General features: G+C 44.1%; 1 protein-coding gene across 1 annotated transcript in view; it reads right to left on the bottom strand.

Annotated features, from left to right (window-relative positions):
• Nucleotides 1-3,374: 3,374 nt before the first annotated feature.
• LOC147896984 (Pseudouridine synthase family protein) overlaps nt 3,375-27,696 on the bottom strand; it is a 157,959-nt gene continuing 133,637 nt past the window's right edge. The window contains exons 11-14 of the mRNA XM_087381410.1: nt 22,704-22,773; nt 3,816-3,912; nt 3,609-3,702; nt 3,375-3,533 (exon numbers count right to left, since the gene is read on the bottom strand). Of these exons, the coding sequence (XP_087237536.1) occupies nt 3,471-3,533; nt 3,609-3,702; nt 3,816-3,912; nt 22,704-22,773 (324 nt within the window). The 3' untranslated portion in view covers nt 3,375-3,470. The remainder of the gene's footprint in view (nt 3,534-3,608; nt 3,703-3,815; nt 3,913-22,703; nt 22,774-27,696) is intronic.

The raw sequence follows: 27,696 nt of genomic DNA, 5'->3' as shown, positions 1-27,696 counted from the left end.
CCGAGCACTAAATAAAATCACCATAAAAAATAAGTATCATATGCCTCGCATTGATGAGCTCTTTGATCAATTACAAGGGACAAAATACTTTACTAAATTTGATTTAAGATTAGGATATCACCAAGTATGAATTAGGAAAGAGGATGTTCCTAAGACATCATTTTGTACTAGGTATGGGCATTATCAATTTAAAGTAATGCCATTTGGATTGCTCCAACAACTTTCATGACACTTATGAACAGTGTCTTAAGGCCAATCTAGGAAAATTTAATGTAGTATTTTTAGATGATATCCTTATCTATAGTAAAACAAAAAAAAAGCATTTGGAACATTTACGAAAAGTGTTCTAGCTGCTTAGGGACATATAATATCCCAAGAGGGGGTTCGTATGGACCCTGACAAAGTAAGGACCATATTGGAATGGCCACATCCTACAAATCTAGAAGAACTATAGATATTCTTAGGTTTATCACGATTCTATGGGAGATTCATCCAAGATTACGCCAAGATTGCTGTTCCGATGACGGACTATCTTAAGGGGAAGGGAAGCACCTTCATATGGGATGAACCTCAAAAGAGAAGTTTTGAAAAATTAAAAGGTAGCTATAGTGGCAGCTCCTGCCTTAAAAGTAGTGGATCCCAATGAACCATTCGTGGTTGAGACAGATGCCAGTGATTTTGCTGTTGGAACAAACTTATACAAAAAGGTCGACTAGTGGCTTTTAAAAGCAAAAAGTTAGATCGTGCCCAACAGAATTACTTGGCATATGAGAAGGAACTATATGCTATAGTCTATGCTTTTAGAAAGTGGAGGCACTACTTATATGGTGTAAAATTTGAGATAATCTTTGATCAGGAGAGCATTAAGTGGATTTGTAATCAGTCAAAGCTTAAAGGTAGAAATGCTAGATGGACTGAGTTAATGCAAGAGTTTGATATACAATTGACATATAGGAAAGGAAAGTTCAATGTGGTTGCAGACTCTCTTAGCCGAATGCCAATTGTTAATGAATTGAGTTTTACTCAATTTCAGAATGATTTCCTAGAGTCCTTAAAGAAAAAATCTGAGTTTGATTCTCACTTCTCTGAAATATGGAAAGCAATTAGAAATAGGGATCCAACTAATCGAGAGGATTTCACTAAGGAGTCGCATGGAAATGGCAACACACCACAGGTTGGTGATAAAGGACTCAAGTGGAAAAAATATACTATTGAAGATGGCTACCTGCTCTACAAGGATAGAGTATGTGTCCCGGATAATAATGACATTAGGCGCCAAATTCTTTTTGAATGTCATGATAGTCCGAGTGCTGGACACCCGGGAATTCAAAAGACATATGTGCTACTAGCAGCTTGTCCAGACAGCTATCAAATCTCATGACCCAATCTCCTTCTACAATATCTTTCTTCTTCCGTAATTTGGTGTCAAAACGGGCCTTGTGCCTTTTTTAAGAAGCTTCCAAGTTTTGTAAGGCCTATAATCTGCATTCATCCAAGGCTTCTAGCTGTACCAAGCGTTGAGAAAAGATAATTCTTTTGGCCTGGAATAGGTAAGGACGTCCAAGATTATGTATTGAAGTGCCAAAAATGCCAGGTTAATAAGACTGAGCGCCTTAAGGTAGGAGGTCTCCTACACCCATTGGAGATTCCATCTGGCAAATGGGAAAGCATCTCCATGGATTTTATTGTGGGGTTACCTAGGACATAGAGGGGGCACAACTCTGTGTGGGTAATTGTGGATCGGTTGACCAAGATGACTCATTTTATTCCTCTCAGTGATGTTAAAACTCCAAAATTAGCTAGGCTATTTGTGGAGCATATCTATAGACTGTATGGGCTACCAGCCGGTATTGTTAGCGATCGGGATAGCAAATTTAACAGCCATTTTTGGAGGGCTGTGTTCAAGAGGTTGGAAACTTCATTGAATATGAGCAATGCGGATCATCCACAGAGTGATGGTTAAACTGAAAGGGTCAATCAGATAATTGAGGATATGCTTCGAGCATATGTAAGTAAACGGCAAACTAATTGGAAAGAGTATCTGCCCATATTAGAATTTGCATATAACAGTGCCAAACATTCAGCTACAGGATTTAGTCCATTCATGATGATGTATGGATTTCAACCAAGAGCCCCAATGACAGTGGGACTCGAAAAAGAGAAGGTTCAAGCGACCAAAGACTTTCTTGAAGATATGAATCAAACGCTTAAGTTAGCTAAAGATAGCATAAGAAGAGCTTAAGATAGAGCACGAAGTTATGCAAACCCCCATCGTAGAAAGTTGGAGTTTGAAGTAAATGAGAAAGTCTACCTTAGGGTACCTGAATCTTTAGAATCTCTAAAGACAGGTAAATGTCCGAAGTTGTCTCCTAGGTATTATGGACCATTCACAATACGTAAGAGGTTTGGAGAACTTGCTTACAAATTAGCCTTACCTGAGGGATGTAGAGTACGCCCAGTTTTTCATGTTAGTAGGCTAAAAAGAAAATTAGGAGATGATGATAATCTCATTGGAAATGAAGTCCTAGTTGAACTCATTGAACCCACATCTTTACCACATGAACCAAAAAGAATTTTAGATAGACAAGAAAAAAGAATGCGACATACTATATGGCAAGAATGTCTGGTTAAGTTGAAAGATAGATCTGAAGAGAGTTCAACATGGGAAAGAGTAAGCAGTCTCCAGAGGAGGTTTCCCAATTCTGTTTTCGAGGACGTAAACCATTTTTAAGGGGAAGGGAATGTTACGTCAGCCATAATCCCGGTATTGTCTGGTGTGGTTACGGTGAGCGGGAAACCAAAGGGCTCGACAGTGCTTGCATCAATATGGAGTGCAATATTAAGGCCTGAAGGGTAGTAAGGTTCTAAGGTCCATTATGGACATGTGGCACTTAATTGGGCTCCAAGTGGCAAGCACTGGGTTCAAGGGAGATTCTAGAGAGAGGCTCCACGAAAAGAAGGAAGGACACGGAACTCAAAAAAAAGTTCACGGATGAATACAAGGGAGCACTCGACGAATCGTGGCTGGGTGGTGAATCAAAGTTGAGCCCTCATTCTCAGGAGTCGTATCACACCCTATATAACATCCACCTGAAGTAAAATGAAATTAGCGCCTCTCTCTCAGATAAATCACCTAGCTGCTTTATCGTAAGGTGTTTTTGCTTGCTTACTCAGATCAATGCCTTCCTTGGTTCCATCTAGACGTAGTATGCTCCCAAATGATTCAGTATGTGGCCAATGGAGTTCAAAAAGGTGCTATTACACTCCAAACATATTTTCACAATCAACAAGTGAGAATATTTTACCACCTCTTATCATAAGAAAATGTTGCACCTAGGACACGGAAGGATGTTCTGCCAGTAGATGGCCACAAGGACCTTCATCAGTGGCTAAAACATAATGGAAATGAATATATTCTCGCCGGCGGTCCAAAAATACCACCATTCTGAAAATGATTCAGTGGAACTCAATCATGGTCTCCTTTCTTCAGGGGTGCACAAAATAGGCGGAGGTGGTGCAACTATTTCAAGCAACTGTCAAACAAAAATTAAATTAGAGCATAATGGAGGCCAAGCATGTTTGTGAAACTTATGGGCATGTAATTTTACCTCTCCTGTAATGGGATGAAAGAATGCAAGTCTGTAAGCATGTAGATGATAACCACAATCTCCTGGTACTGCATTTGCAGGCTTGCTGTATCCCCTGAAGCAAACATATTTTCAAAGTTATCAAAGCCCGTTCGGATATATCTTATTTCTAAACTAGGACTAGAATGCATGTATCAAAGAACAATGCAAATATATGCTCAAATCTACCCGTCATCTTCGTTTGTTGAACATTGCTGGGAGATGTCCGAAAATGCTGCACAAGTTTCCACTTCGGGCTTGCCACCAGACACATAAAGTGGATCACCTGCTCACACAACAAAACAAACGTGATTTCAGAAAACAAAAGACAGAAATTATGCAATCTCAGGATTGTGGTGTATCTCTGATGTACGGTCCTTAGCTCTCTGATGTACAGTCCTTCAGACTTGCCAACAGACACATAAAGTGGATCACCTGCTCAGAAAATAAAACAAGCGTGATGTCAGAAAACAAAGAACAGAAACTATGCACTCTCAGGATTATGGCATATCTTTGATTTACGGTCCTTAGCTCTTAGTTCTCCTTCTCCACCTCCCCTCTTCCTCCTTCCCATCTACAGTAAGAGACCAATTGTGGACTGTTTTGGTGCTCCCAACTAGCCCATTTGTGGGCTGTTTCCTTGCCATTGACGCTCCTTCTTTTGCCTCAGCCTCCCCTTGCCATCGGGGCCTACTCTGATCGCCTCAGCCTCCCCTCACCATGGGCACCTCTTCTGATCACCTCTCCTTCATCTTCTCTTACCTCCACCGCAGTACACCTGCCCTCTTCCTGGACCTTCCCTCCACAGCTCCCGCTACTGCCATTCCGCTTGAACAGCCCAATCAAGGGCTGTTCTTGGCACAAATCCTTGCCTTCAGTACTCTTCATGTGCTCCTACCTCAGTCCAGTTCGCCTTTCCCTTTGCCTTGTCTTTCCTCGTTAGCCTCCCATTGCCTCATCGGCCTTATCTCCCACCCTGTTTGTCTGCAACAGCCCGTTGTTGGGCTTCATGCTGCCTTCATTCACACTCACTCTTACAAACACACTCTCACACATGCATGCGTGAGTGAACAGAGTCATGCTTCATTTCATATGTTTGTTGTTCCACTCAACACTCACACAAATACACATTCACTCACACACACATTCTTTCTGTCTCGTTCACTCTCACAAGCACTCACTCTCTCTCACACTTCTTTTTGGTGAAATCCAATTGTCACTATATTACAAGAAACATTCCCGAAGAAAGGGACAATCAGCTACAAGCATCAGAAGATGTCATTATATGACAAGAATGCAGGATAATCAAGATCCCAAGCATGTAGACAATCATTAAAAAATTGTCTCAGAGGTTCTCGGAAGAACTGATAAAGTACCACGTCAGAAGCATTAGGTCAGAAAACAGTTTGATTATATTCTCTGTTGCAAATCAAGACAAATGCTCCCCCCTTGAGGGCTTCCTTTTGGACTGCAACTTCTGCTCCAAAAAGACTCCAAAGAAATGCATGCTCACTGGACTGCATAACAATGTGAGGAACTTTAAAAAATATGTTTCCTTCAGAGCCACAAGAATTGCAGAATTGTATGTCCAGTATAGACAACTCACCAGACAAAAGAATCAAAGCAGGGAAAGAAAGGAAGTACATCTTAATTTGTATGAGCACACGGAAAATTAGTGACCTGCACACCAAAGCATGTTTGACTACAATGAAGGAGGTCTCCAAAATGCAGGACACAGGATTTTGAGAACTTGCAAAGGAAACTAGGAGATAACAAAGATGCTGATGAAATCGTGCATAGCCTGCGAGTCACTAAGGGGGAGGGGGGGAGGAAAGGGAAAGCAGAAATGCAGATACAACTGGGAATTCAGCTACAAAAGATATAGGAAGCAATCGCCTGAGTGTTGGATGCCAAGACCAGCTTCATGCCTCATTGATAAAGAAGCTGGGAATTCAACTTGCCAACCTTGAAGCAGAAAATGAGGTGTTGAAGGCATGCACTCAACTTGTAGAAGGAGAGATTCAGCCACCTTTCAATCATAAGCTGAATATACTCAAAGAGAAAATGAAGACTCTCCAAGAACAAGAGGAAAAGAAGTCATGCAAAGTATATATCTAGATGAATCCAAGAACATGCCCAAACTCATCCTCTAAAAACACAACACAGGTGAGTGGCCTGCTCCGGTGGCAGGCGCTCGTCCTCTTTCTTTTTTCCAGTACTCGACGAGGGCAGGTTACAGGCTTCAGCAGAGAGACTCTCATCACCTACCATCTGCCTCACAGCATTGGCACGCACAGGGACTTACTGCAGAGCTCTTGCTGAGCTACTGGACTCACTTTTGGGGCATCAGTAGAGCCAGGAAAGTCTCCTACTTTCTTTGGCTCACTATTCATAGGGGTATACCTGTGGGTACTTGGCTTCAGCAGATGGGTAGACCCTCCTTGTGTATGCGTTGTCAGCTTGCAGAGGAATCTAGTAAGCATTGTTTATGGAGCTGCCCCAGCTCTAGAGTGGTTTGGACAGGTATCTTCAGGATGTTCTCATATGTTACATCCGAGTCCTTTCTGATGACATGGGGCGCTGTCCTTTGGGGGAGAGGATCTGGAGCCTTTGCCCTCTATGAGTCAGAGCCAGGAGACCACGGTTTCTTCATGCAGTGTCGCCAGAGACGGGGTCCCACAGATGTTAGCATCATGGAGCCGCAGGACTTACTTTTGGTACCAGTACCAGCTCAGGATTCCAGGTCTACTTCACCTGCAGGGTCAGGCTGGGAGGTGATTTCTAGCATTACCCTATGGCGGATATGGTGTTCGCGATGTTCTTTTGTCCTTGGGGGCCATTTATGCACGGAGGCTGACACTCTTGCTTCCATTTGGGCGGAGATTATCTTCACTCTCAGGAGTCAGTGGGAGCGGTGTACAGGCACCTCTTTGGCAGCTCGTGGGAGACTTTTATCCTTCGTGAGGACATGGGACTGCTCATTATTTTTTCATTTGACCCCTTTTGGGATGTCGTGGCATTTTCGAGCACCACCATGGCTTTTTTGCCACATTGTTGAGGCTAGGGATAGAGTACTTTCTCTCCCACCTGTTGTATGATTCGTTTTGAATGGAATATATCACTTTTATTTTAAAAACACAACACATTGTGCAGTTTCAACCTCTTGAGAGTCACTCATAAGGTTGAAACCATAAACACCATCACACATATCAAGGACTAGCTACTATGACATCCCCACTGACGTCAAACAAAGAATGAAAAAACATAAGAAGGATATGGCTGCCTTACCAGCTACTATGCAAGGGAAGCACATGGAATTCTCCCAATAAATAACTAAAGGGAAGCCAGAAATGTTGGAATGGAAAGATTTAGTCAAGAAGGGCACCTCAGCCCCAAAGAAGGAGTTCATCTTTGATGCCCTAGAGGAGGAGAAGAGAAGGAATAGTAAAGCCCTGGATGTCATGATTAGAGGCCTAGCAGTGGTGGGTGATACTCCAATGGTAGATGTCAAAGCACTGATCACTAATATGGGTGTCAACCTCCCTTTTGAGGTAGCATGGAAAGTGGGCAAGGAAGATGCACCAACGAGCCCTATTGGTAGTGAGATTCTGGACAGCGGTGGCAGATAGGTCCACCTTCGTGAGTATGATGGCAGCACTGAAGGGGACCAAGTCATATTTGGACAATGACCTCACACTTTTGCAGCAAGAGCATCGAAGAGAGGGAATAGTCCAAGTGATGGCAGCGAGGCAAGAGAGAAAATCGGCTGCATATAGAAATGGAAATATAATTATACGAAAATAGACATGAAACAAGGGGTACAAATAGTGCATGATGGTGTTGGGGCATGAGACAGGGGCACATAGCAAATTGAGTATGTCTGTGTGGAATTGCAATCACACCCTTTGGTCTGACCTAGAAGGGTTCTCAGGAACTTACACTGGCAGAGAGGTGGTCTTTTATGCCGAGAGACATGAGAGTCCAGAGAGAGGACTTCCCACAGTGAGTCGGTTCACAGAGGGAGATGAGGAGAGAAAGTGGGATACGAGGTTCTAGGGGTGTAATTGTCCTTTTCAAATCACAATTGAGACCACTCATATGATCTGAAAGGAGAAACAACATGGAACATGTGGAAACGAGTCCGATCACTCCGATCTTCAATATTGTGTGCTACTTTACCCCAAATACATTATCCTACGTGCATGAGGTCACCACATAGGGTCGCCAGCCATATGAGACGAAATCTGATGATATCACGGAATTCTCCAAGCAGAGAGGGATCCTCGTAGGTGACTTCAATGCACGTAAGGGGGATAGATAGATGGGTCTACTAGATTTTGGATTGGATCCCCTCAGAGTACTATAGATGGACCCAATATACTTGGGATGGTGAAGCACTCAAAGGATGCACCACATGTGACAGGTGACACTTGCTGGAGATGGGGGTAGCATATGACTTGATCATATATAACAGTCTTCTGAGATGGCCATTATCCCAAGGGCTCCCTTGTTTCCCACATGAAGGAGGGACACGAACCATGGACTAATTGATGGGATCCCTAGCCTTTGTGTCGAGAGTGCATGACTTTGTCCCTTCCCCATGTGGGAAACAAATGAGCCCTCTTGATAATGGCCATCACTAGAGACCGTTTTAGATGATCAAGTCATGCACTGCTCCCATCTAAAGTAAGTGTCATCCATATCCTACCACATGTGGTGCATCCTCTTAGTGCCTTACAAAGTTACAAGAATAGCGGGCTTTGGGACAAAAGCTAGGTGTCGGATACAACATTCTATTCTTGATGACATCTTCGCTCTACGAGCCATCATCGAGGAGGCGTACTTGCTTTGTAGACTTTCGAAAGGCCTTTAACATAGTCCCACAATCCCACATGATTAGGAGACTTCGGGAGTTGCAGATCCCTAGAGATATGATCTGAGAGGTATGAATCCATATGAGTCAGTCAAAGGAAGAGTATGTGCCCCTAGAGGAGGTCCGTCAGACTTGATTGAGAGCACGATCAGAGTGAAGCAAGGATGCCCCTTCTCACCACACTCTTTGGGATCTACATGATGAGATCATGACTTTAATTAATCGCTTGGGAGGGGAGGAATCAATCCTTGTGCTGATTTAATCATACAAATACTGTTTTACATAGATGACATAGTCCTCATATCCTCTTCAACAGCAAGCCTATAAAGGCAGTTAGAGGCCCTAGAGATGTTCTATAGGGAGAGATACTTCAAAGTCAAACTTGACAAGAACAAGGTTATGATTTTAGACACCTCACAGGGAGTACTTCATTGGCACAGCTTCACTTATTATAGAAGGAAGCCAGTGGAGATCGTGCAGTCATACACCTATCTAGGGGCAGCTTTCACAGGACCAATTTTCAAGATTATCCATGCAGCCAACCCACGGATTACACAAGGTCAACGAGCTTGGCAAGATTAGAGTGAAAATGCTTGGAGTGCCTAGCTAGAGACTGCCTGGGCTGGCACTAGAGTCATCCAGACAACTAGTAGAGAGAAGGGTTAGAACGGCCTAGTATGCACGTATATCTAGATGGTTTTCCAATCAGGATATTCAAATAGACTGGCTTTACACCTTCTAATACAGCTTGGATGCCTTGTACCCCTTGATTCCACGAGATGAGACCAACTGTATCATATGGTGAATCTACTCCACCTCTATATGCCACAAACCTAGGGTGGAGACTGGGAGTGTCCCACCAAGGTCCAAATCTACCGTGATCACTTTCTGAGAGTATCAGGGAATACAATGATTATCAAACCCCAGTACCTGGAAGACAGACGAGTCTCACATGCATTGAGGATTGCCATTGGATAGATGCGGTGTCTCATTCCATCAATTGAGGCTTGAGGCAAGGAGAGCATAGGCACACCTAGAGAGTAGCGAATTTGCAGACTATGCACACTGGAGGTGGTGGAGACAGAGGAGCATTTCCTATGTACTTGCCCAACCTATTATAAGATCTCTGAACAATATCATTCTCTTTCAGGAGGGGCATGGTTTGGGGCCATTTTCTCAGCTCATCCACTTTCATGACCAGATTTTTGTTGGTCTCTATGTGGCGACACAGACACACCCTATTGAGAGAGATCAGACATCAGGAGGTGATAGTGCCATAGGAGACAAAGATTCGTTTGAGCACAGTGACATGTCACAAATTTCTATGCATTGAAGTCAGCCCCAAGACATAGTGGAGAAGAGGAGGAGGAGCTAGCTAATTTGAGGGCAGAGTGGATCAGTGAGAAGAGACATCGCGGAGCTGTGGAGCCAGAGACGCAGAGACCATGCACGATGCAAAGGATGACCAAAGCATGCATGATGGAGGTCCAACCCTTACTCACAAGGGACCACTAGAGTCAAGGTGTCACTCTCAATATGAATCAATATGGCACTCTCAACATGGCTCAATATGTCACTCTCAATATGGCTCATCGGATACAGAGATCACAGACACTCTCCACCATAGCGTGAGACGACTGGAGAGAGGGAGATACGTGATATCTTCTCATCCCACCACAGAGCTACCATGGCACCAGGGTTATAGATGACACCTAAACCCATCTCTTGTCATCTCAAGATTTTCGAGTATTGCATATTTTGTGTTTCAAGTACTAGTTTTGAGTTTCTTTGTATCGTACTTAAGAAGGGCCTTAGTGAGCCCTATGCCTCAGCCCCTAGTGGCTTGTACGAATTACTTTCTTTATTGTACCTTGTCTCATAGGCCTGTGAGGCCTCCACATTAAGAAATCTCTCTCTCTCTCTCTCTCTCTCTCTCTCTCTCTCTCTCTCTGTGGCAGGTCTCCGTCAAGCTCGAGGAGGTAGCCTCTAGTAGGAGTTCATTGTCGAGGCCGTCACTGAGCACAGAAACCCTAACCGCCGCCAAGTTCTCTAGGTCATCAGTAAGGAGGTCTTCACAAACGTTGCACGCTGCACGAACCCTAGCAGCTGCCATCTCTAGGTCTCCACTACTACTCCTACTGCTCACCTACCTCTCAATTCCTGCCTAGCCTCTCCTCCTAGCAGCGAACTAACCCTCACCTGGGCTGAGACCCTAGCCCAGTTCAGGGGTTAGTTAGCTTGGGGTCCTGCAGATATGGCCAGCATGGAGTGGCCTAGCCTCTCCTCGAAATCTAAATCCCCCTCCCCTCTCTACACCATCGACTCCAACTAATCGAGTACAGTACTCCACAGTTGCAGCTAAGACATCTTCCCCATATGCACATACATACTATAAAAGAGGTTTAAATCGGCCTATCAATGGCCACCATGAGAAGATCTTTTACTTACAGCAACAAGAGGTTCGTGACTTAAAGATGCAATTGGCAGCTAAACTTCAGTTTTTTGAAGGGCCTGGCAAGAAGGCAATCATAGATGAAGTTATGAAGGCATGTAAGGCTTCCCTACCCACTCCTCAACTAGTCTCCACAGTTTAAGACTTCATTCACTTTGAAGGACAAACAGTCAAGAAGGAGGTGAGTGTGGAAGTTAAGACAAAGGCAAGTGAAACTGACATTCAAGAAGAGATTAAGGAGCATGAAGCCAGATGTGCAAACTCATTGAAGATTCAAATAGGAGGACATCCTGAAAACTGGTACAAAGATGAGGTCTCTTTTACTGAAACTTTAGTACAAGTCAAAGCAGCCATGCCCAACATTGAATGGAAGGATGATGAAGAAGAAGATGATGATGATATCAAACACTCCAAGGGACATGCTATCATCACTTTCACGTCATGTAAATTGCGAACCAAGCTTCGTCGCCAATCACATAAGCTAAAAGGGACAAAGGTATGGATAGCTGAGGAGCTCACATGAGCTCAACTGAAGAACAAAGCGACTGAAAATGGGTAGTATACCGTGAAGGCATGGCAATTATCAAAGAATTCAAATCCAAACCAAAAGACTCTCAGTTTTAAACTGATGTAGGGCAGATTATGTATGTTTTTATGCTTCATTAGATGTAGCTACTCTAAATAAATAGAGATGCTTTTGCACTCTATGGGAGCTGCCATGTGCCCTCCCTAAACTGATGTATTAGTTGGTTCTATGCTGTCCCAGAGACCTATTGGTCTTCCGTGGACACTAATAGACTTTCTTTCTTTCTTTTTGACACACACACACACACTTTTTTTTCTTTTTTAAAGTAAAAGAGCCTTTCATTAAGAAAAATGTACATTCATAGCTGTCTGAAAGTGAGACAGCTACTACTCATGTGCTTAAAAAAATGAAAAGGAAGCATATTGCAGCTGGTCTAGTAAAGAACAACTAGTACAAGAAAACCAAAAATAGCGAAAGAACACTTCTAGCTGGGCTGCATGAAGCTCTCTCTCTCTCTCTCTCTCTCTCTGGCTAACCTGATGGTGCAGATACTGTTGTACGCAGATGACATAGTCCTCATATCATCCTCAACAGAGGGATTGCATAAACATCTAGAAGCTTTGGAGATGTTCTGCAGAGAGAGAGAGACTCAACAGTTACCCTTGGAAAGACCAAGGTTATGATCTTGAATACCTGAGTGTAGTCTTGCACATATTTGGGAGTAGTGTCCACCGGACCAGGTTTCATGATGACCCATGCAGGTACATCACGACTCACACGAGGACGGGGTGCTCTAGCCTGACTAGAGAGGCACTGCTTCCAGGCACACTTCCAGGACCCTCTGATGAAGGGTTGGCTTTTTGACACCCTGGTGAGACCGACTGCCATGTATGCAGTACCTTTCTGGGGGAGTGCCATTTTAGCAACAGAGTAGAAGAGATTTGAGAGGCTACAGGTAACTATGGGATCCAAGATGATTTGAGGTAAGCCTCGGTCCCCCATCAGATTATACAAGTAGAGTTCGCCATGACCCCCCTCCATGTTGATGCCATCTTTCACATAATGACATTACTCCACAGAGTCTGGGCCTTACCCCAGTGGAGATTATCGAGGCTAGCATAGGAGTCTTCCAGGCGACTGGCAGAGCAGTGTTGCAGCATGGTACGCACGATTATCCACATGGTTTGGTAGACATGGCATTCAGATAGACAGACTTTCCCCCTTTCAGTACAGCATGGATGCCCCACCCGAGATGATCCCACGAGATGAGATCAACCGTATCATACGGTGGGACCTCTTCCAGCTCCATACGTCCAGGGCTTGGGGGGAGGAGAAGTTCCCTACATCAAGATCCAATTCTACCATGACCACTTCCTGAGGGTCTCGGAGTATGGTCTCGTCATCAGACCTCAATACCTCGAGGATAGGAGAGTCTCACATGCATTGAGGATCGCCATCGGGCAGTTGCGATTCTTGTCACATCAGCTGAGGATTGAGGCATGGAGAGCTATAGGCAGACCCAGAGAGTAGAGGATTTGCAGACTATGCCAGATGGGGGAGCTCGAGACAAAGGAGCACTTTCTATGTGTCTACCTAGTCTACTATGAGATCCGAGGGCGATATCACTGCCTCTTTTAAGAGGTGCATGGCTTTGGTCCGCTTACACGGCTGATCCATTTTCCCAACCAGGTTTGGGTTGGGCTCTATCTGATAAAGATGCGACGACAGAGAGATATACTGATGCGACACACCAGAGAGTAGCAGAAGGTGATGCCATAGGTCACCGAGATCGATCTCGAGCATAGACACGTGTTACAGATTTCTATGCATCTGAGTCAGCTACCGGGGAGGTTGAGGGAGAGGAGTGTGATGAGATGAGAGCATCATGGATTAGCAGTGAGAGTCTTCGCCACAATGCTGCCATACGAGAGGCACACACTCCACATGCGACACGGAGAGTGACCAGAGCACGCACGATCGAGGTCCGGTCTATTTCAGCCCTCCTCAGAAGAGACCGCGAGAGACGAGGCATCAGCCTTGCCATAGCATCTGATACAAAGATCGAGGAGACCACGCCCTCCACCGCATCGAGAGACAGCTCGACAGACACAGATATGAAAGTTCCTCACATCCCATCAGAGAGCCACCAGGGTACTTGGATATATGGAACCTGGGCATGTACTAGGAGTGTTAGCTCTGAGCACTTGATACTCTTTTGCTATCTTGGTACTCTGCTATTTTGCTCACTAGTGTGGCACTTTAGCTTTCAGCAAGGGCCCTAGTAAGCCCTTTGCTTCAGCCCATAGTGGCTTGTATGAGTTACTTTTGATTTTGTACTTTGTCTCATACGCCCGCGAGGCCTCCTGCAGACGTAAATACATCTCTCTCTCTCTCTCTCTCTCTCTCTCTCTCTCTCACACACACACACACACACACACACACACACACTTTTTTTTTTGTGAAATCTTTGATTGATTATATTATATGAGTAGCAACCTCAAAACAAGGTGCTACAATTACATCAACTGAAAATTTCAGTATATGCCAAAAAGACCTCATGATCTATGCAGCGGGTTTGCAAGCAATCAAAGAAAGATTGCTGCAGAGAACGCCTGAAAAAGCCAAACAGAGAGAAAGTAGGATCACCAAAGACTTTACAATTCCTATATGTCCATAAAGTCCATAGTGCCCAGTAGTGAACCCAAACGAAGAAAAGATGAAACTCCGGTCTGCTGGATGGATGAAACCCAAATAGCTAGAAGAACTTCCCAAACAGAACAAATGGGAATCTCATTCGTAGGCGCTGTCGAAGCAGATCAAAAACTCACGAGAGCACGGACAATGCCAAAACAAGTGAGGCACAGTCTCCGAAGAAGCAGAGCATCTGTGGTAAAGTGCAGGAGCAATGTGTCGATGAGCTAATAGCTATCCAGATGGAAACACTCCCAAAAGAACTCGCCAAAAGAAAACCTGTTGACGAAGCAGTACTTTATAGGCCCAAAGTTGCTGTAATCTTTTCCTCCACCACATGCATTCGCCAAACAGAATCACCTCTCTTTGAAACCCAAGGTTGAGGCAAAAGGATTTTATACAATGCAAGCACAGTAATCTGAGATAGCCTCAAAGGACGAGAAGAGGACCCTAGAGAAGTCAAACACACACACACACACAACACATTCTTCTGTCCAGCCCTTACCTTTATCTAGACCCTCTCTCTTTTCTCCCTCTACTAGCCCCTCTCTCTTCTCTCCCTCACTTGCACGGGGCAGATTACCTTTTAAGTCACCTTTCCATCCTCAATCGACGTAATGGCTTTAGCATTGGTTGACTATCTCCTTTTGGGTATTTTGGAGTCGGATGTGAGAACTAGGTCTCTAGTTTACATGTGAGTGTGAAAGGGGTTTTGGGTTTGTGACTTGTGGGTTTGAAAGGTCACTTTACCTTTCAAAGTAGATTAAATTACACTTGATTACATCATATCCCTTGTGGTAGTGTGTGGAAGACAAGGATGCCTCAGCCTATAAAAGAGGCCCGTTGTACTAATATAATCAATCAATCCACGTACTTTGTCTCACCTCTTCATCATTTATCATTGTCTCTCCTCCTCTCTCACATTCAAGAAGAGATTATGGAGAATGAAGCCAGATGTGAAAATGCATTGAAGATTCGGATAGGAGGACTCCTTGAAAACTGGTACTAGGATGAGGACTCTTTTAGCGAAACTTTAGCACAGGTCAAAGCAGCCATGCCCAACATTGAATGGAAGGATGATGATGATGAAGAGGTGGCAACTAACATCAAAAAATCCAAAGGACATGCCATCATCACTGTTAAGTCACGTAACCTACGAACCAAAATTATCTGCCAATCATATAAGCTGAATGGAACAAAGGACGGATAACGGAGGAACTCACACGAGCTCCACTGAAGAACAAAGCAGCTGAATTAGCCAAGGTTAGAGCTGCAAGGAAGGATGGAAAATGGGCAGTATACCATGAAGGCATGGCGATTATCAAAGAATTCAAATCCAAACCAAAAGACTCTCAGTCTTAAACTGGTGTATGGCTTTACAAAGTGTGGGTTGTACTTAGCCTAATCTATCACTCAATGAGCATAAAGATCACGAAGGATCAAACCATAGAAGAAACTCCATGAGAGAGACACACGGTAGGCGATACTCAATCTATTCAAATGTGTGTAATCAACAATACATGGTAGGCCTAAAAAATGGAAGGGCATGACGACACATCAAAAATGGAAACTAGAAATGGGAAATGCTAGTTTTGTTTTACAATGCCAAGATAGGGGGAAAGAAACAAAATCTATGGGTTGCACTATACAAGATCAAGCATTGTTATGACAATAGGGAATTCATTATTGAAGAACTGGAAGGGAATGAATTGCCAAACCTAGTCGCTAGCCTAAAAATCAAGGATTTTTTACTCGAAGCACAATTTGTTGTTGCGGTGGAGGAGGGACCCACGGTAATCAACCGGAGGGGCATAGTTGGCAGTTGCTTGTTTAACATCAAATCAAAATTAATGGCATGAAGGGACGTGATCATGAAAGAGGGAGGTGCTAAATCTAACAAATAAGTTTCAAAAGCTAGAAGCAGTAAAAGACCAGGATGCCACACAACAAAGGAATCCCACCATGAAGAAGACAATTTGAGTTTAAGAGGTAGTGAGCTGGTAGTGAATGGGAAGTCGTAACATCAAATCAAAATTAATGGCATGAAGGGACATGATCATGAAAGAGGGAGGTGCTAATCTAACAAATAAGTTTCAAAAGCTAGAAGTAGTAAAAGACTAGGATGCCACACAACAAAGGAATCCCACCATGAAGAAGACAATTTGACTTTAAGAGGTAGTGAGCTGGTAGTGAATGGGCAGCCGGAGAAGGGTAACCATGCAATTGCAGAAGAGTAACCTAAACTCCCCACTATTTAATCTCAAGGCATTTGCATGCATTCTTTTCCCCATAATCAAAGAGAACAGTCCTTATTCACCCTTGCTTTTGCTTTCAGCACTTCCCTAGCTCCTTGAAACTTGCAAAAGCTAACCTTAACAGCAAGTAGAAGAAGCATAATTCAACAACATGGCAAACATCCCCTTCAAACAAAAGACACCCTGTCAAGAGAAAGAGAAAGAGACTAGAATAAAAAAACTACAAGGAATCCAAAGACAATCGAGTTGCAGCTCCTTCTAGAATGAATATGACCACCAGCTGTTACAACTAGCTTGAATGAACAAGAATAAAAACTTTCAAGAGGTTGCAATGGACACATGCTTTTGCTGTCACCACAATGAAGTAGGCCATCGACACTTATGAGGCGGGAACGAAGTTATTCCGAGTGCTAGGCAAATAAATCTATGGGACTACTCAAGGCAGAGGACCCGTTATTGAGTCACATAAGAGAAATCAAAGTACATATGAGTCGTCATCCTCAATGAGGGTGACATGGGAAGATAGTGCTTGGTTGATGACTAAAAACTCCTTTGAGGTCTCCTCTCCTTCAACCAAGTTGGCATGACGTTAGTCTTCTTCTTTTGCTTTCTTTGTGTAGCAATATGCTTCAATATGGCCCTTGTGCTTACAATATCTGCACGTTATGTTCTTATGGGATTTCCATTTGCTGGTGGAGGCAAGAGCCGCTTCAGTGCCTAATGTAAAGAGTGGAGATTCTTTGTTCTAGCAATCTTTTTTTTTTTTTTTTTCAAGAAAATTACTTCATTAAGTATGAATGAAAACCCGAGAGCAAGCTCAAATGCGGGAGTACATCATGCAATGCATGAAAAGAAAAACAGCTCAAAGTGAGCTAATAAAGAACCAAGGTGGAGGCTGAAAATGCCATCTCAGAGAAGAAAGGAGATCCCCTCCAAACTCTGAAAAAAGTAACTCTTCTGGCAGTGGCTGCTCTGGAGGATCCTTGCATGCCCGCCCAAATGGCCATCAGAGTGTGTACTGTGTCAGTCCAAATACTGGCCATAGTCTGGGAAGGGTGAACCTGGATAACCACCATCGCCTCTGTACACCTGGCTCTCAAAATATGCCAAGCTGCAATGCTAGCCAAAATCTCCCAAGACGTGTCTATTGAGGCATGAGCAGCTCTGAAAGGAGTGTGGGGAACATCCTGGAGGGAACAAGACTCCACTGAATGTCGTCGTATAATGAAAGCTGGATTTGGTTCATGTCCCTCGAAGAACACTTGTGGGCCAGTAAGAGATAACCAAGTCACTGAACCCTAGGTCATATAGAAAGGTGATGTATGAAAGATGCTGAAAATCCCTAGGCACTTGAGCTTGCTCTACGGTTTTAATTCATACTTAATGAAGTACTTTTCTTGGGGGGGAAAAAAAAAAGATGCAGAAAATCCTAGCAATACCTTTCCAGATCATCCTCGCCTCTCTGCACTCCCAAAGGCAATGCTGTACAGACTCAACTGCCATGTGACAACGAGGACAAGTAGGATCAGCCCCGAACCTGGATCTCCACACGTTCACTGCAATCCCTCCATGAATAGAAAGCCAAAAGAAAAGAGTGACCTTTCTATTCCTGAGGGATTTCCAGAGCCCACGCCAAAAGTTCTTCCGCACAGTTGCAAAAATCTGAAAACTATCCCAGTGTGGCGCTCTGGAGGGCCTCCAACCTCTACTGCTGAGCTGAAATCTCCAGGCATTTCTAACTGTATATCGAAAGAAGGGAAAGCTCTTCTCTCGGTGCCCCTCATCAATCCATTCCCACTCCCCTGAATCCCACTGCAAGAACCTAATAGGGGAACCACCATACAGCCAGAGTCTCCAAGACCCCAGCGCAAGGAGAATAGGATCAGGGTCAAGATACCATTGTGAGTCCCTGCCCCACTCCATGAATCTTGCAATCTTGATGGGCTAAAAAGCAACCTCCAAAAGAATATCATTGGAAGATCTGATAAGTCTACCTCCCGACTGAACATCAAAGACAAGGGTATCCTCATGTGCATCTTGCAATGCAATGACCTGTAACGGAATGCCCGTCCCTGAGAACGCTCCCCACCAAGTGGACTCTATAAGCGGCATGTCATCTGTGTCAATCCACTCTGGCGGAATGGCTGCCTGTATCTGCTGTATCTTGAGTGCACTCCCTCTGAGGTGGCCAACTTATAAAAATCTCTGATCCTCTGGAAGTCTCATAAAGGCCTGCCAAGCACCTACAGTAGAGGCAGGTCCCCTCTCCCATCTAAATCACTGCATATAATGTGACACTCCTAGTGACCTGCCATGATGATCCAAAATTGAGTCATTCCACATGACTGGCTGCCTTTGAATCTCTTCACGAGAAGTGGGTGGAACTCTCTGAAGTGTGTTTCTGAAGCAGCTCCAAGCTTTCAGAATAGCAGCCATGAGAGGGGAAGGTGGGGATTTGAGGTGGGCTAAAGTAAAGATCCATCTGCTGCTGTCCAACCAATCTCCCCCATGAGAAGGTTTGCAAGACTGAATGCTGCGTGAGAAAAAATCCTTCCAGGGCTCCTGTCTAAGCATCAATCCACGTACTACAAACTTGCAGAGCAAGGCCATACTCTGCAAGCTCGGGTCAATAATATTGAGACCCCCTTCTCTTGTGGAGCCCTGGATACAACATCTGAGGTGCCATCTAAACTGCTCCATAGGAAGTTCTTGATAGGTCTCATGAGCTGAACGATACAATATCTAGATCTGCACCAACATGAGCAAACAAACCAAGCAGTGGCCAACAATACCTGGTTCACAACCACAACTCTGGAAAGCGATCTTTTTTTAAAAGAAGGGTCACCATATCATCAAAGGTTGTCGAGGCAAGCCAAAGTACTTCAAGAGTGTTCTCAAAACGAGAGACTCCTTCCATACTCTTCATGAGGACAGCCATTTTGTCCTCGTCGAAAGGTGGACACCTCAGGCTAGAAAGTTGTTGAACAAGAGATTGCATTTTTGCCAAGTGTGCACTTAATGCATCACTATCCTCCATTTTTAACTTGTTAACTTGCAGCTTCAAGAAAACCTTGGAGTTTGTGATTTTATTCTCGAGACGCTCCCAAATCTCCTTGGCCGTTGATTTGAAGTTGATATGATGAATCAAAGAGTCGGCGAGGCAAAGCCCAATAAGAGCAATGGCTCTTGAGTTTTGTTGCTTCCATATCTTGAGTTGTTGAATATCCATTGTTGTGGCGTGGTCGTGATCATCCTCAATCACATCCCATACATTTTCCTTCATGAGGAGCAGCTGTATCTTTGTTTGCCAAGTGGGAACCCCCTCTCCCTTGAACTTCTTCACAATGAGGGATGTGGAAAGAGAAGTCATGGTGTGGCAGCTCCAAATGATTAGAGGCAGTGGGTGAAGCAGGCAAAGAGAAGGTAGCGGGCAGGTTCATGAAAAAGAGGAGGTAGCGGGCAGGTGCAAGAAGAAAAGGAGGCAGTGGGCAGGAAAAGAGGAGGCGCAGGCAGACGGGCTGTTGCACGGGCAGAGGGAGCAGCTAGCAGCATGCCGGCAAGTTGCACGGGCAGGAAAATGAGAGGCACAAGCAGACAGGCTGTTGCACGGGCAGAGGCACTGGCAGCTAGCAGCAAGTCGATGATGAGCAGCTCCTCTAAGTTGTTTGGGAGAAGGTGGCTTCCATTTCCGGGCTACCTCACTCCTAAGGTTTGCCCAAGCAAGGGAAAGCTAGAAAGGGGACATGGATCTGATACCACATGAAGGAAAGGGAAGGAGGTGGAAAGGAGACAAGGGAGCTAGAAGGAAGGAAGCATAACGTGAAATAGAAATGAAAGGAAATGGAAATGGAAAGAAATGCAAGAACCAAAGGAAATCACTTACATGACCAAAAGCTCAGCTTGAGTTGATTGACTTAGCAAGTGAAAGTACAAGTCTCATATAGAGTGGACACACATACTCAAGTACCATATGTATATGGATAACTCCCAAGATGCCACATGGCACTCTCTCACACAAAGACTCATGAACTAGTTCCTAGTACACACTAGAACACAATCTTTATACCTAGATGAATCCAGGAACATTCCCAAACTCATCCTCTAAAAACACAACATAGTGCAGTTTCAATCTCATGATAGTCACTCACAAGGTTGAAAACCATAAACTCCATCATGCATAGCAGGGACTAGCTACTATGACATCCCCATTGACGTCATCAGCGCCCAACAGTGGGTGTAGACCATAGTATAAAAATATGCTCTCACACATACAAATCCACACACCCACACATACTTGAGCATCCATTTATACAAAGTCTTCGTACTGAGTTTTTGTCGGCACTGAAGGGCAGACTCAACCATGATGAAGGCTAGCACTAAAGGAGAAGGCTAATCAAAAGGTAGTCCAAAATCTCTTCATTCAAGCTACAACTGCTTGTGAAGTCTAAACATTTTCATTTTAGTCTCTCCCCAACGAGCATCTAAATCTAAATCTAGCTGATAGGGCAACGCACCATTTAAGATAGAAAGAATTATCACAATACTAGAACACAATCTTTGGCTATTATTTCTCCAACATTGTTGACCAAGGGAGGCACAAGAGAAGAGGGAGTGGGGACCCAGGTTCACAAACAGGAGAGGCAGATTTGGTGATACAGGGAATAGATTTGGTGATACAGGAGATGCTAGACACACCAGAGCCATATGTTAGAAGCATGGCAATAGAAGGCTTAGTCTGGCAGACCCAAAAACTCCACCAGAAAAATAAATGTCAAACAGTTGGCACGGTTGATAGGAAAGATTCAGGGATGACCTCCATCCGAATATTGACACTGAACACATCGTCATTAGAACCATAGCCGCAAGCTGAGATCATGGGGACTACTTTATGTCCCATTCAGACTCTAACTCAGTGAATAAAGCCAAAATGCAGAGAATTAATCCCTTGAAAGCATAAAGTAAAAGTTGGACATCTGAATCAAGAAAGAACTGCTCACGAGTCAAGACAGCATAGCGTTCTGCAACAAGACAGAAGTTTTCTGTAATACAGCCAAATTCCTCTCCAAACACCAGGATAAGGAGAAAAACGGGTCAAGCTTGTCAAGAGCCAAAGGTTTGAACAAAAAAGGAGTCGAGATCCTGATCAAACAGCTTACTAGTGTGGTATGGTCGAATTAGTGTGTGCTCATCTGCTGCTCGTGTGCTAACCACTGGTTAACCATTGCCTGTAAACATCCTGCTTGTCTGCTGACACTGTCAGGGTAGTCCACAGGTTGTCACTTATCCTCTGTAACCTAGGTTCCAACGCAGGTATGTATTAGTATAGACAGTCCTCGAAGATCTACGTATATTTGGAGAGTTTTAAATCAGGCAATAGAAAATCTTAAATAAGAAGAAACAAGAAAAAAATGATAAGAGATCTAGGGGGGAAACAGAAAGAAGAGATCAAAGCACAACAAGAAGGAAAACAAATAATACGAAGGTGGCTAGAAGATGAGACAGCGATCAGGTAGGTAAAATGGTGAAGATAATGATCAGGCCAATGAAAGCGGTGCAAGGAATCTGGCCATGAACAGGGATCCCCTCATTTGAAGAATGTGTTATTATTGTGCAAAGCTTGTGTACTGCCATCCTAAGCATGTGTGTGAGCATGCGCGTGCAAACATGTGCATGTATGCGTGCATGCAATTGTGCACATGCACAATCCCATGCTAGGACTAGATAAGAAAAGTGACAATAATGTATTGCATCAAAAGTGACAATAATGTATTGCATTAAAACAGAAAACTGAGATATAGAAATTGTGGTAACACAAACACGGACTAGATTTTCAAACTGCGGGGAAGTCGTATAGATATCCAATGTAAGGAGCATAAGGAAAAGAGAAAGTAATAGGAAGCCAAATAAACAACGAAGATAAGATTTCCATACTGGGAGGATTAGCAGAAATAAATCATTGTGCATCTGAATGCCATGTATCTCACTTTTTTCCCTTGGGGTTTGGAAAACTTCTCAGTCCTCCATAAATGTCATCACGGATCCTTTTACACGAATCTCTTGCAACATAATAAACATGTAGGAGAGCTGTAACCATACACCTATTGCATGCATCCTTGGGATACTTTGGATGTAGCAGTAAACTGCAATGCCTATCTATTTTTGCAATGTATATTGAATGAAATGAAATTCTTACTCAGAATCACACATCTTCTTTTCCTAATATGTCAAAAACTACACTTCTTATTTCAGAGAATCTCCCTTAAAAAGATTGTCCACATACCTACTAATGGATGCCCTATATATGCCAAATGAATGCGAATTTGATGAGGCCTTCCAGAAAATATTTCCACCTGGAAAGAAAGAAAATTAAGGTTACCATCCAATATTTAAATAAAACCATTGATGTCGGTTGAATTTGATTTCGAATGAGGCCCTGCGAAATTCTGTAAGGCAGCAGTACAGAGGAAAGCAAAACTGCCAGTTGCATGTATTAAGTACCAGGAAAATAGCAGCCAACTGCATAGGCTAGAAAGACGATCTTTCCCTTGTAGATATACATAAAGTGCTTGTCCCCTTGCAAATTAGCTTTCTAGAGTGCTTATTCTTATTTCTCGCCCCTTCCAAACAAAGAATCTTGCAAATAAACATGCCAACCAAAAGCAACGATCTTCGAGCGACCACAGCAAAGGCTTTGAGACAGAGCATTCCTATTGTGCCTCTCAATAATTCCTGATAAAGCACGCCACTCGCTGCAGCATTTTCCTACTAACCCTTCAATAACCTCATGAACTCTTAGTATTGACAGAAACCCTATTATCAAAAACATCCCAGACCAAATAGCCTCTATAGAAGCCCTATTATTTGTGTATTCTCTACACTCAGGCCTAGTCCACCTCTGAAAGATCAGACCCCTAGCAAGGGGGCTGTCATACATGCCCCCTGGGTGGACCAAGGAATCAAAGAGAAGAGACTTGTGGGATCCTGGAAGTGAAAGTGAAAGTGAAAGCACTGCCACTTAAGTCTAGCAAGTACAACATATCCCCTACTCAGTTGGCCCTGCATTGGTTGCATCATGAAAATCGGGCCATTAAAAAGGACCCCCAAATATGTGTAGGATGCGATGACCCCCAGCGGTAATCCATCCAGTGTGGACTTATTTTCCTTGTATGGCTGCCCAGGATGTGTTGAAGATCATAACTTGGTTTTACCAACGTTGACCTTTAGATAATGTGTCTTAGAGAAGGTATGGAGTGCATCAACTGTCATTGGGAGCCCTCACCTGAAGAGGAGAGTAAGACCACATTGTCTACATAGAAGAGAATTTGGATCAAGGATCCGGCGAGAGAGCAGCATGTCCCCCTTAATGTCCCAATGAAGGTCTCAAGCCCATCAACATGTAGGCCAAACAAGTTTGGTGATAGCAAATAACCCTGTTTAACCCCAACAGTGCTCCTCATCTCCTCTATCCCCACCCTGTAGCCGTCTAAATTGTACCCGAGACCCTCTCATTGAGTGCCATGACTGCCTCCTGGTCGTACCCTAAATCCTACAAGTCTCTGGTGAGGCGATCTCTCGGCACAGTGTCAAAAGCCTTGAGAAAATCCACAAAGTAGCAATAAATCCTCTGTCTCCGTGCTCTGTCCTCCTCACTGACACCTCTAAGTGTGAGCATGAGAAAGAAAGAAAGAAAGATCTATTAACGTCCGTAGAAAGCCTCACGGGTTTATGGGACAAAGTGCAAAACAAAAATCCTTACATCATCTGGATAATCCAGAGAGGGTCGAGGAGTGCACATGATGGTAACTCGGCTCGAGCTTATTATAGCATAACAGAATTCTAAGTTGTAATCCTATAGCAAAAAGGCCTTTCATTACATCAGTTTAAGACTAAGGGTCTTTGGGTTTAGACTTAAAGTCTCTGATTAGTGCTTGCCCATCTCGGTAGACTGCCCATTTTCTGGCTTTGCGTGCATCTTTCACTTTAGCGAGTTCATTTTTCTTTTGTTTGAGCTGCGTCGAGTGAGCTCCTCTGATATCCATATTTTTGTACCCTTCAGCTTGTTTGTCTGTCAAAGAATCTTCATTCTTCCCACCCTCTCATTGAAGTAAACTTTGAGCTGTTTCCCTTTTGGGGAGATCATCATGATATCATCTTCTTCCCAATCCACTCGTGGTACATTTTCCTGGAGGCATGCGATCTTCTCATCTGTAGAGGCTTCTTCACGGCTATCAAAACAGTTATCTCGCAGCCCCCCAATGCGTAGTCTTGTTGCACACTATAGCTTCCTGCTCTTTTACTTTTTTCATAGAGGTCTTCCTTGCTGAGTTTGCTACTGGCTACTATGGCCAGCTCTTGTTTGGCTGAGCTTACTTGGGCATTGATCATTTCCTCAACCTTGGAGACAAACGTCGGTGTCGGTGGAGATGTGCTGCATTTCTGAATAACCTCTGCAATAATTGCTTGCTTACCATCTCCTTCCAGGTCCTTCACTCTCTTGGTGAGAGTACCCACCATGAGTCTAAGTTCTTTTATCTCCTGGTGTAGAAAATAGATTTGCTCCTGTGGGTCGGATCTGACTCTCCATTTGAAATGTAATGGAAATGGGCTGGATAGCGCTGCTACATCAGAGTAGGAAGGAACAAATGTCTTTGTTTTCGGAGTTGCCATGGTGGCCTGTGCAGATCGGTGTGCCCTGGAACTGAGGTTAACCCCCTAAAGCTGAGCCAGGGGATCAGTTCAGCTCGGGGTGTATCTACGCTGTTGCTGCCTGCTCCGAAACCCCCCCCTCTATTAGCGCTGCCTTCCTCTGTTCCTGCTCCTGTCGCCGCGGTGCCCTCCCCCCTTGGTACTGTTGTCGCGCTAGCTGCGCTGGTGGAGGTGCGCTGACAGTGCGTTGGCTTGCTGGCTTGGCCTGTTAGGCGGAGATAAAGAAAGAAAGAAAGTGTATTAAAGTCTTCAGAAGACCGATGGGTCTATGAGATTGTGAAAAACCTAATACAATGAGCTGTGGTAGTGGAGCTACTAAACGAGCATCCACACCAATGCAGAGTGCAAAAATCCTAAGTACAACATAGTCATATCTCGACTCTATATATCAATCTCAGCATCATCGTCGACATCAGCATAACCATCATCATCAGTAGCAGCAAGGGTGCAGTCTTGGTACGTCTCCTGGTTGTAGCTTTGCGTCTAACCAGGGCCACTGTGACCCCCATCTGTCGGCGGGCTCCGACCCTAAATAAGGAGGGGATGTCCCCAAGTATGATCTGTGAGTCAACCCTCTGTCTGAGCTCTCGGGTCACTGGCTCCGGGTCACGGTCATGTCGAGGTCTCGCCTCGTGGGGGTCTATGTGATCTGGTTTAAAGAACTCCGTGATAGAGCTCTGAGAGGTATCAGTCGAGGAAGAAGCGGGATGCAGAGCATCGTTTACTATTTATTCTTCAAGCCTTAGGTCCTCCATGCTGCTTATCGATGGTGAGAGGTTGAATTCTTGGAGAGCATCGAGGGTAGAAGAAAGTTTGTAGAAGTAGGCATGTGCTAGCCTTCATCTAGATTTGAGGTGCATACACAATGCTTAATTGTATATTTCAAGAGAGTGCATCTAACTTGAAGTCCGCAATTGATTTCGACCTTCGTAGCCCAAAAATGGCAAAAAATATGCGATCGATTGGTCAAAATCAGTGCCTAAGTGGTGACAACTATCAAGGCCCAAAATGATGGAAAAAGGATCTGAAAAAGTTTTTCCTTATAAATCTTTGTGTGCGTGAAATCTGGGTTCAAACCCGGTGCGATTTGGCCTCCAAAAGACCAAGATACAAGCCCTTTAATAAGGGGAAAAAATGGCCAATTTTTCGATAAAGACCCTTCCTCTCCCCTTTTTTTTTTTTGAGGGGAGAATTGGTTAGCCTAACATCCCTCACTATCTATGAGTTGCCCCCTTTTTTTGGGGTGGGGTGGGGGGAGGAGGTTAGCTAACTTGACCTAACTTGAAGTAGTTAGTTATAACTCAACTAAGGGTTAATTCCTATCCTCTCTCTACCCCTCTCTTCTCTCTCTATTCCTTCTCTCTCTACCTCTTTCTTCTCTCTTCTTTCTCTCCCTATCTTTCTCTCTCTACCTCTCTCCCTATCCCTCTCTAGTGTGCATTCGAATAGCACACCTGAGAGTGTGTTTTTTGATGGCTATGCATAACACTTGGTGAAAAATGGGGTTTATGGCGACTTCAACCATCCAAAGCATATTTGATCCACATGATAGTTGGCACATGCTTCAAAATAGGCTGGATTAATTCGTGTACAAGAGTTGCATAGTTTTTTTCAATCATGAAAGTTTGATAGTTTGATAGGAAATAAGAATTTGAGTGAGTGTAGTCCTCAATCTAAGGCTTCCAGTGTGGTGTTGTTTCTTGGATTGATCTTTTTTTTTTTTTTGCAAAAAAGAGATTTCTATTAAGTAAGAAAGAAACTCGCTAGAGCAAGCTCTGAGCGGAAATACAACATCATGAAATCATGAGGAAAAATAAAACCCCCTCAAAGTGAGGTGGAAAACAATCAAGGCTGAGGCTGAAAGTGCCACCTCAACCCTGTAGGAGTCTCAGAGAAGAAAGGAGAATCCTTCCATTCCCTGAAGAAAGAAGCCCTCCTAGCTGAGGCTGCACGGGAGTCTCCCTGCATACTCATCCAAACGGCCATCAAAGTATGTACGGTGTCTGTCCAAATACTAGCCAAAGTATGCAAGGGATGAACCTGAGTACCCTCCATAGCCTCTGTGCATCTAGCTCTCCAGATATGCCAGGATGCTATGCTCGCTAAAATCTCCCAAGAAGTATCCACAGAGGCATGTACATCTGTAAAAGGAAGGTGTGGTACCACATCCAACGAACAGGACTCAATCTGATGACGTCGAACCAAAATGACCCGAGAGGAGTCAAGTCTCTCATAAAATACTTGAGGCCCTATAAGAGAAAGCCAAGCCATAGAGCCCCATGTCATAAAGAATGGGAAGTGGCCAAAGTGACTGAAAATCCTGGCTACCCCCATCCAAATCATCCTCGCCTGTTTGCAATCCCATAAACAATGCTGAGTAGTCTCCGAAGCAAAGAGGCAACGAGGGCAAGTATGGTCGGCTCCGAACCTGGATCTCCAAAGGTTCACTGCAATCCCACCATGGATAGAAAGCCAAAAGAATAGAGTGATCTTTATATTCCTGTGGGATTTCCTGAGTCTCCTCCAGAAGCACCTCTGCAGATCCGTAGTGATATCAAATGTCTCCC

Source organism: Dipteris shenzhenensis, chromosome 11 (assembly GCF_047967505.1).
Source record: "Dipteris shenzhenensis isolate YYH24624 ecotype China chromosome 11, Dip_SZ_1.0, whole genome shotgun sequence".
Taxonomy (NCBI): Eukaryota; Viridiplantae; Streptophyta; class Polypodiopsida; order Gleicheniales; family Dipteridaceae; genus Dipteris; species Dipteris shenzhenensis.
This window is presented reverse-complemented; position numbering and strand designations above follow the sequence as displayed.